The 16581-nt window shown below is 50.9% G+C and overlaps 1 protein-coding gene across 3 annotated transcripts in view; it reads right to left on the minus strand.

The window, feature by feature from the left end:
* Positions 1 to 7168: 7168 nt before the first annotated feature.
* BMERB1 (bMERB domain containing 1) overlaps positions 7169 to 16581 on the minus strand; it is a 138577-nt gene continuing 129164 nt past the window's right edge. Inside the window, exons 3-7 of one of the 3 annotated variants that reach the window (XR_014840728.1) lie at positions 15457 to 15530; positions 13294 to 13408; positions 11813 to 11895; positions 10411 to 10586; positions 7478 to 8734 (exon numbers count right to left, since the gene is read on the minus strand). Coding sequence is in view for 2 of the 3 variants with exons in the window: in XM_021086174.2 (XP_020941833.2) it covers positions 8622 to 8734; positions 11813 to 11895; positions 13294 to 13408; positions 15457 to 15530 (385 nt within the window). In the remaining variant the exon portion in view is untranslated. Of the gene's footprint in view, positions 8735 to 10410; positions 10587 to 11812; positions 11896 to 13293; positions 13409 to 15456; positions 15531 to 16581 lie in introns of all 3 variants that reach the window. The other 2 variants (XM_021086174.2, XM_021086175.2) reach the window with 2 other exon arrangements.

Genomic DNA, 16581 nt, shown 5'->3' on the forward strand with positions numbered 1-16581 from the left:
GGAGGTTCCGAGCGGGGGATCTGAACCCTGCAGGATGACTCCAAGCCGGAGCCCTGGGTCACGTTCTAGCTTGCCTTCCCTGCCGCTAATCCTGCTGGTCAGTGGGTTTTGTTCAGACCTAACACTGGCAAGGAGGTTCCCCCTGCCCTCCTGTGTGGCGTCAGTTCTCCCTCCCAGGACGTAAGGTGCATGAAGGCAGAACTGTCCCTCCCCAGCTCATCTCTGTGTTCTGCGGTACCCGCACAGTCACTAGCGGAATCCGCGAACTCATGAACGGAAAAGCGACCGGACACTTGCACCTCAAACCAGCTTTCCTGAGTGTCCCGCCCTAGCCCCTGATGCTCACCCAGCTGGCCCGAGTCTTGGCAGGTGGCCCTGGGCACATTGTAACACCTTCTGCTCAAGCTGCCGATGAGCTTGGTTGCTGAGCCCCCGCAGCTCAGGGCTGTCCAGCCACCAGGGAACAGAAAGGTTCATTAGAGGCTCAGCGGCCACTGGCTGGGCCATGACTCACCTCTCATGGAGTACAGCTCAACAGAGGGATGGGGGCGGTGATGCTGCTGGGACTGGAAGTGAGAAATAAACACGCGGTGGGGGGGGGCTCTCACCCAGCTCTCAGACTCAAGTCCTGGCTCTTCCATTTCTGTGCTGTGTGACCTTGGCCTAGTCACTTTCCCTCTCTGAGCCTCAGCTGCCCCAACTGCTGAAGAAGAGTGATAAGCTTTCCCTCCCTCCCTCCAATGGGACGGCATGTAAAGGAGGACTCCCTTGCCTGATGCATCCTGCTCCCATGCCAGCACCTTGCTAAAACATTCAAAACTTAGCAAATCTATCCTGCTGCGAAGTTCTATAGGCCCTTTTCAAAAAGGTCCTTTTTTTTTGGCTGTACCCATGGCATGCAGAAGTTCCTAGGCCAGGGATCAAACCTGTGCCACCGCAAGAACCTGAGCTGCAGGAGTGACAATGCTGGATCTTAACCACAAGGCCACCAGGGAACTCCTTCATAGCGTTCTTAAGGTCACATGACCTCTGGGTCAAGTACACACCCTCCTGGACCTTGCCTGGTGTTTGTTCTTTCTCCCCAGCGGCTCCCTTTGTTCCCTTCAGTGTTGGTGTGATGGAGGGTCTGCAGCTGGCAGAGCAGCGAGAAGGGAGGGGGAGAGACATGGGGGCTACACTGAGGAAGCCTCTGAAAACCAAGTCGTTCTCCCCCTCCCCCAGACTTTACTGCGAGGATGGAGGGGAAGGGGCAGGAGAGCTTTAAACGGGGAAGCTACACACCTGGTTAGATTTGCACCGTGAGGAGGTCATTTTGGCTTCCGAGTGGCGCACAGGTGGAGCAGAGAAAGGCTGGCGGGGAATCGGAGACGTTCTTGGTGCTGGAATCCTGTGTGAAAGGGCCAGGAGAGCTGCCAAACAGGGAGTACGGCCAGAAGAACCAAAAAAAGCAAAGAAGCTTCCTGCGGGCCCCAGTTCAAAGAGGGATCCAAGTGGGCTAGCGGGTGGGGGTGTGATGAGGCCAGGGATGTAGGAAGGGGCCAGATGCAAGAGGGCCTTTGAAACCACAGGAAAGAATATGGGGTTGGTCTTAAAGGCCTCGGAAATGGTTGTGCTTTTCCTTTTTACGGCTGCACCTGCGGCACACGGAAGTTCCCAGGCTAGGGGTTGAATCGGAATTGCGGCTGCTGGCCTACACCACAGCCACAGCAACACCGGATCTGAGCTGCATCTGTGACCTACACCACAGCTCACGGCAACGCCGGATCCTTAACCCACGGAGCGAGGCCATGGATCGAACCTGTATCCTCGTGGATACGAGTCGGGTTCTTAACCTGCTGAGCCACAATGGGAACTCCTCGGAAATGGTTGTAAAGAGCGGAATGACGATTAGTTTTGCATTATTCAGAACATCACCTGGGCTCTGTGCGGCAATGACCAGCGTTGGGGCGGCTGGTGGAGGGGCTGCTGCAGTTGACCAAACCCAAGATGATGGGGCGACACTGGGGTGGGGGTGAGGGGAGGGCACGGCCTTGTGGACAGATTCTAGAGAGACTTGGGAGGTGGAAGCGAATGAAACCCAGCAGGGCTCTGTGGGCCTCCGGGGCACAAAAGCCTTTCCGTGTCCCCAGTTTCTTGGTTTGTAGGAAATAGGCCCCCTTCAACCTCCATGAGCTTCCCTGCGTTCCACGGGGCAGGTTCAAATGGCTGCTAATCAGGGAAAGCGGGGGAGGCAGAGACAAAGGAAGAGCAGGCCAGAAACCATCATGCAGCAAAGGGGCAGGGTCCTGCTTCCTCCTCAAGGGATACACATAACAATATCTAAAACCCCAACAAGTGAACGAAAATCACCACAAATAAAAGAAAGATGTCAACTCTTTGATGAAGCCTTCCCTCCGGAATGAGGACCACCAGAACCCGCCCCGGGGCCACGTAACACCAGCTTTGAAGAAGAACGCAAGCTTGCATCTACCCCGGTCCTGATCCGTGGCCCTCTTTTTCACTCCCAGACTGTAAGCCCCCTTACTCTCCTCCCGCAGAGGGGGGCACATCTTTAGGGCATCAGCCTGCGGTGGCCTCCTTCGCCTGGCGAAGCAACTAAAGCTACTCCTTTCTGCTTTGCCCAAAACTCTGTCTCTGAGTTTCGATTCGGCACCAGTGGACAGAGGCCGAGTTTAGGCAACACTGAAAATGCGGCACGGATGTGAGGAGGAACAGAGGAGTTAAGGTCAAGTTCTAGCATAATCTTGGCAACTGGGTGATGCTCTTTCCTGAGATGGAAAGACAGGGGGCAGCCAAGGCAGTTTAGGATGGGGGGTTGGCAGCTTTTTTTCTCATAGGTCAATTATTTTAGGATTTGCAGGCCATTTGGTCCCTGTCGCAACCACGCGACGCTGCTGCTGTGGCATGAAAGCAGTTCTAGATGATACACACACAAATGCACTGGGTTATGTTCCAATAAAAGTTAATTTACAAAAGCAGGTGGTGGACTGGCTTGCCACCCCCTGTCTATTTAGGACACGCCTTTTTGTTTGTTTGGGTTTTTTCTTTTTTTTTTTTTTTGCTTTTTTAGGGCCGCACCCATGGCATATGGAGGTTCCCAGGCTAGGGGTCCAATCGGAGCTGTAGCCACCAGCCTACGCCAGAGCCACAGCAACGTGGGATCCAAGCCACGTCTGCAAACTACGCCACGGCTCACAGCAATGCCGGATCCTTTACCCACTGAGCGAGGTCAGGGATCGAACCTGTGTCCTCACGGATACTAGTCAGATTCGTTTCTGCTGCGCCATGATGGGAACTCCCAGGACACGCCTTTTTGGATGGGCCTACTCTGGATCCTAACGAAGATCCCCAGGAAGCAGTCGGAGAAATGCATCTGAGCACAGGAGAAAGGTCTACATGCAAGAGCGAATCCAGGAGCAGAGCAGGGATGGCCACCTAAGACCAGAGGTAGGGAGGGAAGAATGCTGAGGACCAGGCCCTGAGGACAAGGACGAGGCAAAGGAGGCTAGGGACAGGTGGGAATGACACCTAGACAGTGGAGCGTTGTTGGTGGCCAGGTCAGGCAGAGAGCCAGCGAGAGGGCTGACTGTGCCAAACAGACGGAGATGAGGGGTGCCAGAACAGCCCCCGCCCCCCAAAAAAACAGGCACTTTTGGCATCTGGATTATTTTGAGCTAAAGGCCACGGAGAACCAGCAGATGCAGGAAGAGCTCTAAAACCAAGACCCGGTTTTCCTTTTGTAAAGGAAAGCTCCAGTTACCAAGGAAATTCCCTTTGTAAAAGGTCTCTCCCTCTTCCAGACGAGGAGGGCCGACAAGGCAGGACTTCAATCTGCATTACCAGCCACTCAGTTTACCGTATTTTTCTTGGTCACCTTCCCATAACCTGCCTCCCCTGCCCGGAAGCCCAAGCCCCCTTTTATTTTAGCCTAAAATGGTACATAAGCCCATGTCCTCTTTTTTTTTGTTGTTGTTGTTGTTGTCTTTTTAGGGCTGCACTTGCGGCACATGGAAGTTTCCAGGCTAGGGGTTGAATTGGAGCTGTAGCCACCAGCCGACACCACAGCCACAGCAACGTGGGATCCGAGCCGCATCTGCAAACTACACCACAAATCACGGCAATGCCAGATCCTTAACCCGCGGATGGAGGCCAGGGATGGAACCTGAGTCTTCATGGATACTAGTCAGGTTCTTAACCTGCTGAGCCACAACAGGAACTCCTGAGGGTTGTTTGTTAATAGAGAGATTCGCTTAAACGCTGATGGGGAGAAGAAGGACTCTGGAGGCTATGGGGTGGGGGCTGAATGGCCACCCTCCGCTGAGCACTCATGGCATCTTGGACCACTTCTTCTTACACCACAGCTCACAGCAACGCCAGATCCTTAGCCCACTGAGCAAGGCCAGGGATCGAACCTACAACCTCATGGTTCCTAGTCGGCTTCATTAACCACCAAGCCATGATGGGAACTCCTTGGGCCACTTTCTCATTGGCAGAGTGGAAATAACAGCATAAGTGGATAGGGCAGGGAGTCCCCAGAGAAGAAGCAGGTATGGCTTTTCTGACATAAGAGAACCCATTTTGGTCTCAGCCCATTTTGGTTGTGATCGGAGCTGGGCTGCAATGCTGATCCTTGAACATGCCCCGAGCCGCAATGACTTTTAGGGAGCAAAGGCATGCAGGCGCTGAGCAAAGGCAGTCAAAGCAAAGCCCACTGGCTCCTCCTCGAGGGATGTATCTCCGTCTGATACAGTCCTTGAGCTCCGCAGGAATCGAGGCCCCTCCAGGGTCGTGGACAGAACAGTGAGACTGACCCTCCTGACTTCAATCAACTTGGGTTTGGATGCTATTGACCTTGGCCCCAGTCCTGGGCTGAATTCTCTGCTCAAGCCCCTTCATGAATATGCATGTACCCTTAGCCTAAAATGTTCCCCGTTTTGCTGCTGGCACTGCTTTGGGAAACATCCCTGATGTTCTCCTTAGAGACTGCAAGCAATAATAAATTCTTCCTCTTCCCGCTCTCCGGCTTGGCTGGGTCTACTGACTCGACACCCACCAAGATTTTGGGTAACAAGAATAGGAACTGCCTTGTGGGGGTTGATGTGAAGAGCCAACAAGAAAATGTGCTTACATGGCTTGGTGCACAGTGATAGGTTCATCTTTTTAGGGCAGCACCCAGGGCATATGGAGGTTCCCGGGCTAGGGGTTGAATTGCCTACACCCCAGCCACAGCAACCCCAGATCTCAGCCGCGTCTGCGACCACCACCACAGCTCACAGCAACGCTGGGTCCTTAACCCACCGAGCGAGGCCAGGGATCGAACCCACATCCTCATGAATGCTAGTCGGGTTCATTACCACTGAGCCACGACGGGAACTCCAGACAGGTTTTCAGTAAATGTCTCTCTTGTTATCATCCTCCAACTTCCAAAAGGAGTCAGTCTGGGGATGCGGGACCCCAAGGCCGATAAGGTTTCCCAGCTTTGTAGGCAGCCCTGGCCATCTGGGAGCATCTTCAATAATTACTTTCTTCTGTTCTTCTGTGAAAACCTCAATAAATGGTGGGTTTTTTACTTAAAAAAAAAAAAATCAATAGGAATGGCAGGAACCTAAGTTAGATGTACCCCGGAGCTCAGCAGGTGGATGAAAGGCGGAATTTTTATGAGGGTTTTGATCTTTTTGGGCTCGTTGGAGCAGCGAGTGACCATTCTCTAACTGGTCTGAGGCCGGTCTTCCAGACACGTGATTTCTACCAGGAACGGAGACGGGCTGGTCCTTTGCAGTCTGCTTTTATTGCAAGAGCGGGAAGCATCTGTGTAGTGGGCTAAACAGTGTCCCCACCACCCCACCCCCAAATTTCACATCTACCTGCCATTTCAGAACGTGACCTTATTTGGAAATAAGGTCTTTGCAGAAGTCGATAAGGTAAGGATGAAAATGAGATCATCCTGCAGTTCCTGTCGTGGCTCAGCAGGTTGACAACCCAACTAGTATCCATGAGGATGTGGGTTCGAGCAGGCTGGGGATCCGGTGTTGCCATGAGCAGCAGTGTAGGTTGCAGATGTGTCTCAGATCTGGGGTTGCTGTGGCTGTGACATAGGCTGGCAGCTGCAGCTCTGATTTGACCCCTATCCTGCAAAAGGTGCTCTAAGAGGCAAAAAAAAAAAAAAAAAAGGATGAGATCATCCTAGATTTGAGGTGGGCTCTCCAGCCAATGGCTGGTGTCCTTTTAAGAGAGGGCCTGAGACCCATACAGAGACCACGTGAATGCAGAGGGAGAGGTCGGTATGATGAAGCCAAGGATTGCCAGGGGCTGCCCGGAGCTGGACGAGGCAAGGAAGCATTCTTCTCCAGAGCCTTCAGAAGGAGCATGGCCTGCTGACACAGGCCTCTGGCCTCCAAAACCACAAGAGGGTCAATTTCTGTTGTTTAAGCCACTCTGGTTGAGGGAATACATTACGGCAGCCCAAGGAAGCTCCTTCAGCCTGGCTTCATGCTTGGTCTAGGGCAGTGTCCCCTGAGGCCAGGTGGTGGCACTGTCAGTGGCCAGGGAGCCTCTTCAGCTTCGGAACAGCAGGACATGGTGTGCGGGCCAAAGCTTGGACTGAAGCAGAAGCCCACCAGGGACAGAGGGGGAGGGGCCACTGCACGCGGAGGCATTTTGTGTCAAATCCAAAGCTGCCGTGACTAGAGAGACCTTCAGATTAACTTTTCATTTTCCTTTTTGGCCGCCTCACGCAGAGTTTCCAGGTCAGGGATCAGATCTGAGTCGCATTTGCAATCTCCGCCACAGATGTGGTGACACCGGATCCTTAACCCACTGTGCTGGGCCAGGGATCAAAACTGTGTCCTGGTGCTGCAGAGAGGCCACCAATCCCATGGCTCGGATTCTGCGTTGCTGTGGCTCTGGCGTAGGCTGGTGGCTACAGCTCCGATTCGACCCCTAGCCTGGGAACCTCCATATGCCGTGGGAGCGGCCCAAGAAATAGCAAAAAGACAAAAAGAAAAGAAAAGAAAAGAAATTCAGATGATGCTTTATCCCCCTGGATGTTTATCCTGACATTATTTGTAACACTGAAGAACTGGAAACAGCCGAAATAGCCAATACTGCAGGAATGTTTAGATTAATTATGGTATATATCCACAAGATGGATTACTAAGCAGCCATTATAAATATTTATGAAGAGTGTTTAATGTTTACAAAGAGCTTTTAATGACGTGGCAGAACGATAGTGAGAGGATGCCAAGTGGAGAAAGAAAGCTGTTATCAAATGGTACAAAGGATGCCAATCATGAAAAAAAAAAAAAAGCATAAAAAAAAAGACAGCAAGGAAATACGCCGAAATGTCAGAGTGGTCTCTAGTTGGAGGAATCATGGGAGTTAAAAAAAGAACTTCTCTATACGTTCTACATTTTTTAAATGATTCACTATGTACATGGATTACTTCTTTTGTCAAGGAAAAAAGTAAAAACTTTAAAAATGCTGTGTACGCGGTTTCCATTTTTATTTTCTCCGATGGAGGATTGCATTTCAGCAAATCTTGAGTTATGCTAACTACTTAGGCCGGTCACAACACACACACACGTACAGAGAGGTACACGGGCTGTGCCCGGCTGGCTGTAGCAAATGTACATCAAGTTACACAGGTTGGAATTGTTAGGCTGGTTGAAATACACCACTGAATGAGGGGACATGGTTGGGTCAGGTCACCTCTCCCGCCTGCCACTGTTGTTGGCGGAGGTCTGTGTGTTAGGCTGGTGAGTGGCATCCTGCCGGCAGTCCATCCGTCCGTCTGTCATTCCCCCGGTGAGTGGAGAGGGCCCAGGTCCACATCCGCTCTGGGTCCCTTCTCCTCTGCCCTCACCTCGGTGTTGGAGCCCCAGCTCTCTGCTACGACTTCCAAGCCCTGGGTGTGCTACAACCCCGGGGCCCCATTGCCGCTCTGCTCCACGCACCCGGGACAGATGGTGCAAGGGAAGGAAGGGCCATGGGTAAAAGGACACACTCCTGATGTGAGCTGTGCCCAGACACAGGAGGAGAGGAAGCAGGAGACCTGACCGTGACACCACACACCAGCTCAGTCGTTACACAGATGGGCCCTCTGCGTCTCCGAAGACACACGGGTTGGATGGGGCCCTGCAGGGCACAGCCCCCAGAAGAGGACAGATGGGGGACGGAGCCGTTTGGGGCAGCCTGACAGCAGAGCTGGGAGGGTGGATGAGGATGTGTCCAACATGGTGCTAGGTTGTTGAAAAGTCACGACCACACACACCTGGGGATCATGCCCTCGGCCAGCTCATTTGCACGGCGGGTTAGATACAGCTAGAGAGGAGTGGAGATACACTTTGTGTACAGCGAGGACCTTTCCTGGCGGTTGGATAAACAGTGAGACAGACTCCTGGGTTCGGCATGCTCTGGGGAGGGCCATGCGTCGGTGAGGGACTCCCTATTGCTACACTCTGTACAGGGCGGCTGGGCCCGCCCGCCGCACCCACGGCCCCTGGCGGCTGTCACGGGCTTGCCTTCAATCCCTTCCGCCTCGGAGAGCTCTTGGCCCCAGTGAAATGGGGGCTATGAAGACAAGAGGGTGGGAGGGGGGGCCCTGGGGGCACCCCACGTGGGGGCTACATGATATTGCACTGGGTGGCCCCGCAGCAATCTTTGATGAGCGCCAGCCCCGTCTTGGCCACCGTGGGCTTGCTGGGTGGGGGCTCTGCTTTCTTCTCTGCTCGGGAGCCTGCAGCAAGGTAGGACATGGGAGGCAGAGGGGGGAAAGAGGAGAGAGGCGGAGGTGAGGTGAGGAGAACCTCGACCATGTGCAGCCCCAGTGCCATCCCAACCCAGGGCAAGCCTGGCTCCAACGTTATAGATCAGGGGAGAGCTGACATGCATTTTTATAGGGTCCTGGTGACTGTGCCCATCTCCATGCAGGGCCACTGGCTTTCGGTCATTGGCTTCCTTCTACAGCTTTTAGCTCTTCTATTCTGTTCTCATTATTATATCTGCCAAGCCGAGCACAGGGTCTGGCCTTCAGAAAGTATTAGGTGACTGGATACATGAGAAATTTTGTTCTCAGGACTCATGTCTTACAATTCTGGAAGATGCTCACACATTATCTCTTCAGACCCCCTTCCTTGTCATTCGCTGTTCTCTCTCCTGATAGAATGCCTATTAGATGCAAGCTGGACTGTCTTATTCTAACCTTCATGTTTCATAACTTCTCTTTCATATTTCCCATCTCTGGGTCTCCTGGTGCTGCATTCTGGGTAATTTCCTCAGCTCTGTCTTCCAATCATATGAATCCTCCCTTCAGCTGTGTCTCTGTGTCTAATCCATTTACGTTTTCATCCGTGGCAATAGTTTTTTTTTTAAGAAGGCAAATGGTTTGCTAATCTATTCTTTTGTCATAGCATCTTGCTCTTTCATTTTGGGTGTTATTTCTTATCTCTTTAATCATTTTTAAATATACTTATGGTCTTTTAATTTTTTTAAAGAATTTAAAATATTTAAGTTTTTTTCTTTTTACAGCTGCACCTGTGTCATATGGAAGTTCCCAGGGCTGGGAGCAAATTGTAGCTGCAGTAGCTAACCCACAACACAGCCATAACAACGCCAGATCCGAGCTGCATCTCTGACTCACACCACAACTCATGGCAACATCAAATCCTTAACACACTGAATAAGGCTGGGGATCAAACTCGCATCCTCATTGAAACTGTGTCAGGTTTTTAATCCACTGAGCCACAGTAGAAGCTCCTTGTCTCTTTTAGATAGTCTGTTATTTCTGGTTCATAAAAAGACAGACATTGTCTTTGTTGCATCTATTGATTCCTCTCATGGTGGTTCAATTCTCCACTGGTTTTAAATTTTTTACTGAGATGTATATATTGTTTTCTTAGGGCTGCACCTGTGGCATATAGAAGTTCCCAGGCTAGGGGTCGAATCAGAGCTGTAGCTGCTGGCCTACATCACAGACACAGCAACACAGGATCCAAGGCATGTCTGTGACCTACCTCATAGCTCATGGCAATGCTGGATCCTTAACCCACTGAGCAAGGCCAAGGATTGAACCCACATCCTCATGGATACTAGTTGGATTCATTAACCACTGAGCCGTGACAGAAACTCCTGAGAGACCATGTTCATGGGGGTTATTTTATCTGCAGACTGTGTGTTATGGGAGCTGAAGGGTCTCTGCTGAGCAATTCTGCATTTGATTTGCTGGGGTCCAAGAGATATCACCAGTTTTAGACTAGTTTTAATTTTTCTACTTTTCAAAAATTTGAGATTCCAGCACCAGATGGGTGGTGTATATTTGAACCCCACACTGGGCCCTTTGCATGTGGTGCAGGCTGGGTGTTTTGATTTCTTGCCACAATTTTTTTTTTTTTTTTTGGCTATCCATAAACTTACACAGAAGGCAAGTTTCCTTGCTCCTTCTCCACAGTGTTCAATGGAGTTTTTCTAGGTGGCCTTTCATGGAAGAGACAGTCCACTGAGGATGCTGGGTTTAGGCAGGGATGTGTGTCTGGTGATTTCAGGGACCCACAGGCGAGACCACAGCCCATCTCTTTCTTTATTCCTTCACTCTGTGCAACAGTGTTTTCAAAGGATGTTAATGGCCAGTCAGGGGAAGCTGGGCTGTGGCAGCTTTTGGGTTCTGTCTTCCTAGCAAAATTTCCCAACCCTTTTCTTCTGATAACAGCTTGTGTCCCAGTGGGTACGGGAGTGGGTATGTGGCAATCTAGCCAATCACCGTTTCCTCGCCTCTTGGTGGCAGTGATGGGCCCAGGAGGTGGGCACATGATCCAAGAAAGGCCCATCAGTATCCTATATATTTAGATACTAGAAGAGAATCTCTTGCTGCTGCTGGGTTATGGCGCTGGCGTTCTGGCCCCAGGGAGAAGGCCTGTGTACTAGGAGAAAATGAAGCTAATGTGCAGAGGTGTCAAGATGATCAACAGAAGGAAAGCAAGGGTTCTAACAGTGTCTAGTCCCTGAAGCCCTAGTTCCTATGGCTCTTTTCCCAGCAAACCCCCTTTTTCCACCAGGGCCAGTTTGAACTGGCCATCCATCTCTTCTTATAACTCAAATTGGCCTCACTGGACAATAAAGAGAAGGCAGTTCCTTAACAGCAAGGACCCACTTTATCATTTTAACAGGCTAATGATACTGGAACCCTACAAATAGAGGGTCAAATTTGCAACATTTCCCAGACTTACTTCACCCAGGACCCTTTTTGCTCTGAGTATCTTGTGAGGCTAAGAGTCTAAGAAGCAAACATCTGGCTCCATTCCTCCAGAGGTTCCAACACCAATGGAGGACAGAGCTGGAGCCTCTGTCCCTACCTTCTTGCCTCAGTGGCCACCCCACTCCTTCTATGAAATGCACCAAACCCTAAGATTAGAGAGTGACAGCTGCTGCCAGAACTAGCTACAGTTTGCAGAACCCAGTGCAAAATGAAAATGCAGGGCCCTCTTAAAATTCTTAAGAAAATTCTTAATTCCAAGACGGCAACAGCAGAATATCAAAGCTGTTATTAATATTAGTATTAAGGCACATGCCCTTGAGGCTTGGGGTCCTAGTGGCCCTGCCTGCTGCCATCCTGTGCTGAAGTCTGATCTTGAGAAAGTATTCTGTTGTGCCCCCTCGGGTCCCAGACTTGCATTTTGCAGGCCAGGGAACGAACCCTCGCCACAGCAGTGACAATGCCAGATCCTTAACCTGCTGAGCCACCAGGGAACTCCCCAGGCCGCTTCTAAATTTCTTTTTTCTCTTGGGTGGGGGGGGGAGGAGGAATAACATATGCACTCACTGGCTGGAGATTTGGTTACTTTATCTAGAGGTTTTAACTTGATTCTCAGAAAATCAGCCATTTCCTTGTCTTCTTCTTGTTCCCTGTGTAGACAGATGAGGAAAGACAAGAGGAAGGTACAGTAAGCAGGGGTGGGGGCAGGGGCATCAAGGAACTGATGAAAGGAGGCGACAGTGTGGGGCCAAGGATCAGACTTCCTGGGTGGTGCATGTATGTTCACGTGTACTATGTGTGGATGGTGCATGTATGTTGCTGTGTGTTATGTATGGGTGGTATGGGTGGTGCGTGTATGTCATGTGTTTATGTGTAGGTGGTGTGCCTTGTGTGTAAGTGGCACATGCATATTGTGTGTTATGTGTGGGGTGGTGTGCATATGTCGGCATGTATTATGTGTGGGTGGCCCATGAGTGTTGTGTACTATTTGTGGGTGGTGCGCGTAGGTTATATGTGTATGGGTGTGTGTGTGTGTTGAGTTGGATGCATCCACTCAGAAGCAGAGACACATATCCATGAAAGAGTAAATGCCCACCCTGGCGCCTGTGAGACCCCAGGGCAGAGGCTGTTACAGCAGCCAGCCTCCTTGCTGGAGGTTTAGTGAGCTGGACAACCCCTCTCCTGATCCTGTACCTTTAAGTTACCCTAGACAAGGTACATGGAAAGTCTCCGAGGGCAAGTCACCTCAGCTCTTCTAAGGGTCATCTGGAGCAAAGGCAATTGGCCAGGGCTGGCTGAGCTGGACAAGGTGTAACCTGGGGGGTCTCAGAGAACTCAGCACAGAGAATGAAGAGGAAGTTGCCCTCGGGTTTGGAAGAGACCCTCTGAGCTCCCTCCTTGCGCAGGGCTCCAAAGCCTTTGCTCCAGCACAAAAATATTCAAGAATCGACAGTCACATCGTTCCTGTGCCCCAGCGCCCTCGGGCACCTTCAGATGCCCCACAGCGCCAGAGCCCATGGTTGTCCAGATCAAGGTGGCAGGTGCATCTGTAAACAGGAGACCCTGAAGGCTAGGAAGGAGCACTGGAGCCACTTAGGAGAGGGGAAGGGAAAGAACAAAGTCAGGAAGGGAGGAGAGCAGGCAAGGAAGCAGGTCAGTACAGGGGGCAGAGTTTCTATAGCAACCAATGGAAGGTTCTGGAAACGGTGCCTTGATGACCTGGGAGAACGCTCAACAAAAAGCATGTGTGGGAAGCTTTGCCATGTGATATGCGGTATAATCCCTCCCCAATTAACCCCCTGAATGACATTCACTTAAGAACCATAGGCCTTTGCAAAACTTTTTGGAGCTGGATTTGAGTTTCTCTTGAATGTGACGTAGGTCCTTAGGCCAAAAGGCCAGGATTCACTGGGGTCCAGTGTTTGCGGAGCATGTGCCTCGGCCATGACTGTGCAAAGTTGGAGTCCCAGGAGCAGATGATGGGTTTTGGAAGGAAGCTGAAGCATGTTCTAACAGCCCCATGCTCGGGGCCCATGGGGCCCATTTACCTTAACCGCTCAACCTCTGCATCATCCACCAGGAAATCTCTCTTCTGTACCAGTTTGTGGATCTTCTGGATTAGCTCGTCCTCTCTCTGCTTCTGCAACTTGGTTTTGTCTTTTTCTGGGAAGAAGAAAAACATCAGCAAAGACCGTGTGAGTGTAACTTGAAAGCACTTGAGGCTGACAGGCCAGGGACTATCATTTAACTTGCTGGGTGAACTTGGAGACACAACTTGACTTCTTCAAGCTTCCATATCCTCCTCTGTAAAAGACACACAGCAAAGGCCTGGATGCAGGGATGTTGGTAAATGACTTTGCAAAGAGCTGGCCCAGGGTGGGCGCTGGAAGCGGGGCTGCAGCAAGGGGGTCATGCAGAAGGCAGAGAGAAGGAGGGCCCCGGCTGGGTGCAGAAGGGATTGCTCTATGGCGAGGCTCAAGTGATCTGTCCAAAGAAAAATATCCACGCCTTTCCATCCTGTCCCAATAGCAAGGGCTAGAGGACCATGGAAGAAATCAAAGAACAAGAGGTAGACATGAGAATTGAGAAAATTAGGAGGGAGGGGCCATAAACCTACAATGGGGAGTTCCCATTGTGGCTCAGCGGGTTAAGAACCCAACACAGAGTCCGTGAGGATGCGGGTTCGATCCCTGGCCTCGCTCGGTGGGTTAAGGATCTGGCGTTGCCGAGAGCTGCAGTGTAGGTCACAGATGTGGCTTGATCTGGTGTTGCTGTGGCTGTGGCGTAAGCTACAACTCCCACTGGACCCTTAGCCTGGGAACTTCCATATGCTGCAGCTGCAGCCCTAAAAAGACAAACAAAACAACAACAACAAAAACTGCAGTGGACTCCCTCTGCTCAGGACCCTTCAAAAGATAAAAAACATGGGGCGGCTTGTCCATTTGCCTGCTTGGACTGGCACTGACAATTTTCTCTAGATGTGGAGGCAGAAGCAGAGGCAAGGAGATTATCATATTTTGATTAGAAAGAAAATAGGGAGTTTCCGTTGTGGCTCAGTGGTAATGAGCCAGACTTGTATCATAAGGATGCAGATTTAAGCCTTGGCCACACTCAGTGGATGAAAGGATCTGGTGTTGCCGTGAGCTGTGGCACAGGTCGCAGATGTGGCTCGGATCCCGAGTTGCTGTGGCTGTGGTGTAGGCTGGCAGCTGTAGCTCTGATTTGACCCTTAGCCTGCGAACGTCCATATGCCACGGGTGCAGCCCTAAAAAACAAAACATAAAAAAATAATTGAAAGAAAACAGATGTCTCCCACTAATCAGAAGGGAAGGAAGGAATTGCTAGGTGCCCCCCCCCCAATCACCGCCACCGCCCCAACTCCTGGTCATTCCTGTGTTGATGATGGTGACATCATTCTGAAAGGGATACAGTAGGATAGTTACATAGTTTAGAAATCTCACTGGGGGATTAAAGACAGAAAGGGAATTTTAAGGGCTTTTGAGAGACTATCGTAAGCTAATGACCACTCTAGAAAAGAATTCAGTAGCTTAGCAACAGTGTACTTTTTTTTTTTTTTTTTGGCTTTTCTAGGGCCGCATGTGCAGCATGTGGAGGTTCCCAGGCTAGGGGTCTAATCAGAGCTGTAGCTGCCAGCCTACACCACAGCCACAGCAATGTGGGGTCTGGACTGCATCTTCGACCTACACCACAGCTCATGGCAATGCTGGATCCTTAACTCACTGAGTGAGGCCAGGGATTGAACCGCAGCCTCATGGTTCCTAGTCAGATTCATTTCCGCTGAGCCACAATGGGAACTCCAGAGTCTGAGCTTTTAACTGCCATACTCTACCTCTTCCCAAAGAGGATAAGAGTCATCACTGCTAACAGTTACAGAGCAGCTATCAAGTTAAACACGGCAGCCCGTATTGTTTCATTTATCACAGCATGATTGCTACCCAATGACTTAGATACCATTACTCTCTCTACCCAGTTTTCAGAAATTGAGTCCCAGAGAGATAACCTGACTTGCCCAAGGTCAAGGATGTAGCCAGAGTTAGGATTTGACCTGAGTCTGCCTGACGCAGAGTTGTGTTTGAAGCAAAGTTACAAGAATGAGGCAGGGTGAGGGCCTTCCAGACAAGGGAGGTGGGGGGCCGGGGGGTGCATGGCTGAGCAGCTGCTCCCCAGAGGTGGGGTCCCCCCGTGGTTACCTGGGATGGCGACCAAATTCTGCAGCTCCTGCTTCAAGTCCATGATATCGTTGCAGAGCTGGATGTCATCCATCCTGAGGAAAGAGGCCAGGACGGCAGGTTACTTCGACAGAACATTCTATGCACCACCCCAGTTTCAACAAAGCGGGTCTGCGGGAGGGGTCTGTCTTCTGTAGAGCCACACATGCTCTTTATAGAAGTCTTCCTCCAAATACAAAAACCCCAAAGGTGCCCGTTATCCCAAGATGCAGAAATGATCAATCACAATTATTTACACCTCCACTGAGTTCCTTCCAACCTTCAGACGCCTGGCTTTCGTTGGCTTATGTGAGCAGGCTCATGTTGTGGGTTCCGTGTTTTCCTTTTTCAGCTATGTGAAAAGCTTTTACATATTACAGAAATTAAAAAAAAAAAAAAAAAAAAGGAGTCCCCATTGTGGCGCAGCGGAAACGAATCCGACTAGGAACCATGAGGTTGCAGTTTCGATCCCTGGCTTTGCTCAGTGGGTTCAGGATCCGGTGTTGCCATGAGCTGTGGTGTAGGTGGCAGATGCAGCTCAGATCTGGCATTGCTGTGGCTGTGGTACAGGCCAGCAGCTACAGCTCTGATTCAACCCCTAGCCCAGGAATCTTCTATAGGCTGCAGGTGTGGCCCTAAAAAGACCACAAAAAAAGTTATCTGATCGCTGTAAAAATTTTGGAAAATACAAGTACGAAGAAGGAACCTAAGATGATACATAATCTTGACCCACAGGCACCCAGGGGCCACTGTTTCACGCTGAGTGTCCCAGGGTATTTCAGGCCAGGCTTTTTCCTGCACTGTAAGCCAGGTGTGGCGGGCTTGTCCCTGGGCGGGGGCGGGGGGGGGGGTTAGCCTTCCCCCACGATTTTGAGTCCTCCCAAGCATATCCAAAGCCACCACACATCAACAACCAAGGTGAAGTTCTTGCAATGCTGTCATCGGGAGGCAAGCACCAGAACGCCACCAAGATCCTTTTTCAACAGCCCCACTGTCTTCCTCGGCTTTCTCTCCCACTGCTAGTTTCCCATCTCTTCTCCTGCTCTCTCTCCCTGTTCCATGAGGCTCACAAAGGTGGGTCCTCAAATCCCAAGCACTTCATCTCCG

This window comes from Sus scrofa, chromosome 3, assembly GCF_054392235.1.
Source record: "Sus scrofa isolate SSC_HxYL_T2T_F1_AM1 chromosome 3, Sscrofa_HxYL_maternal_Yorkshire_Landrace_v2.0, whole genome shotgun sequence".
Classification (NCBI taxonomy): domain Eukaryota; kingdom Metazoa; phylum Chordata; class Mammalia; order Artiodactyla; family Suidae; genus Sus; species Sus scrofa.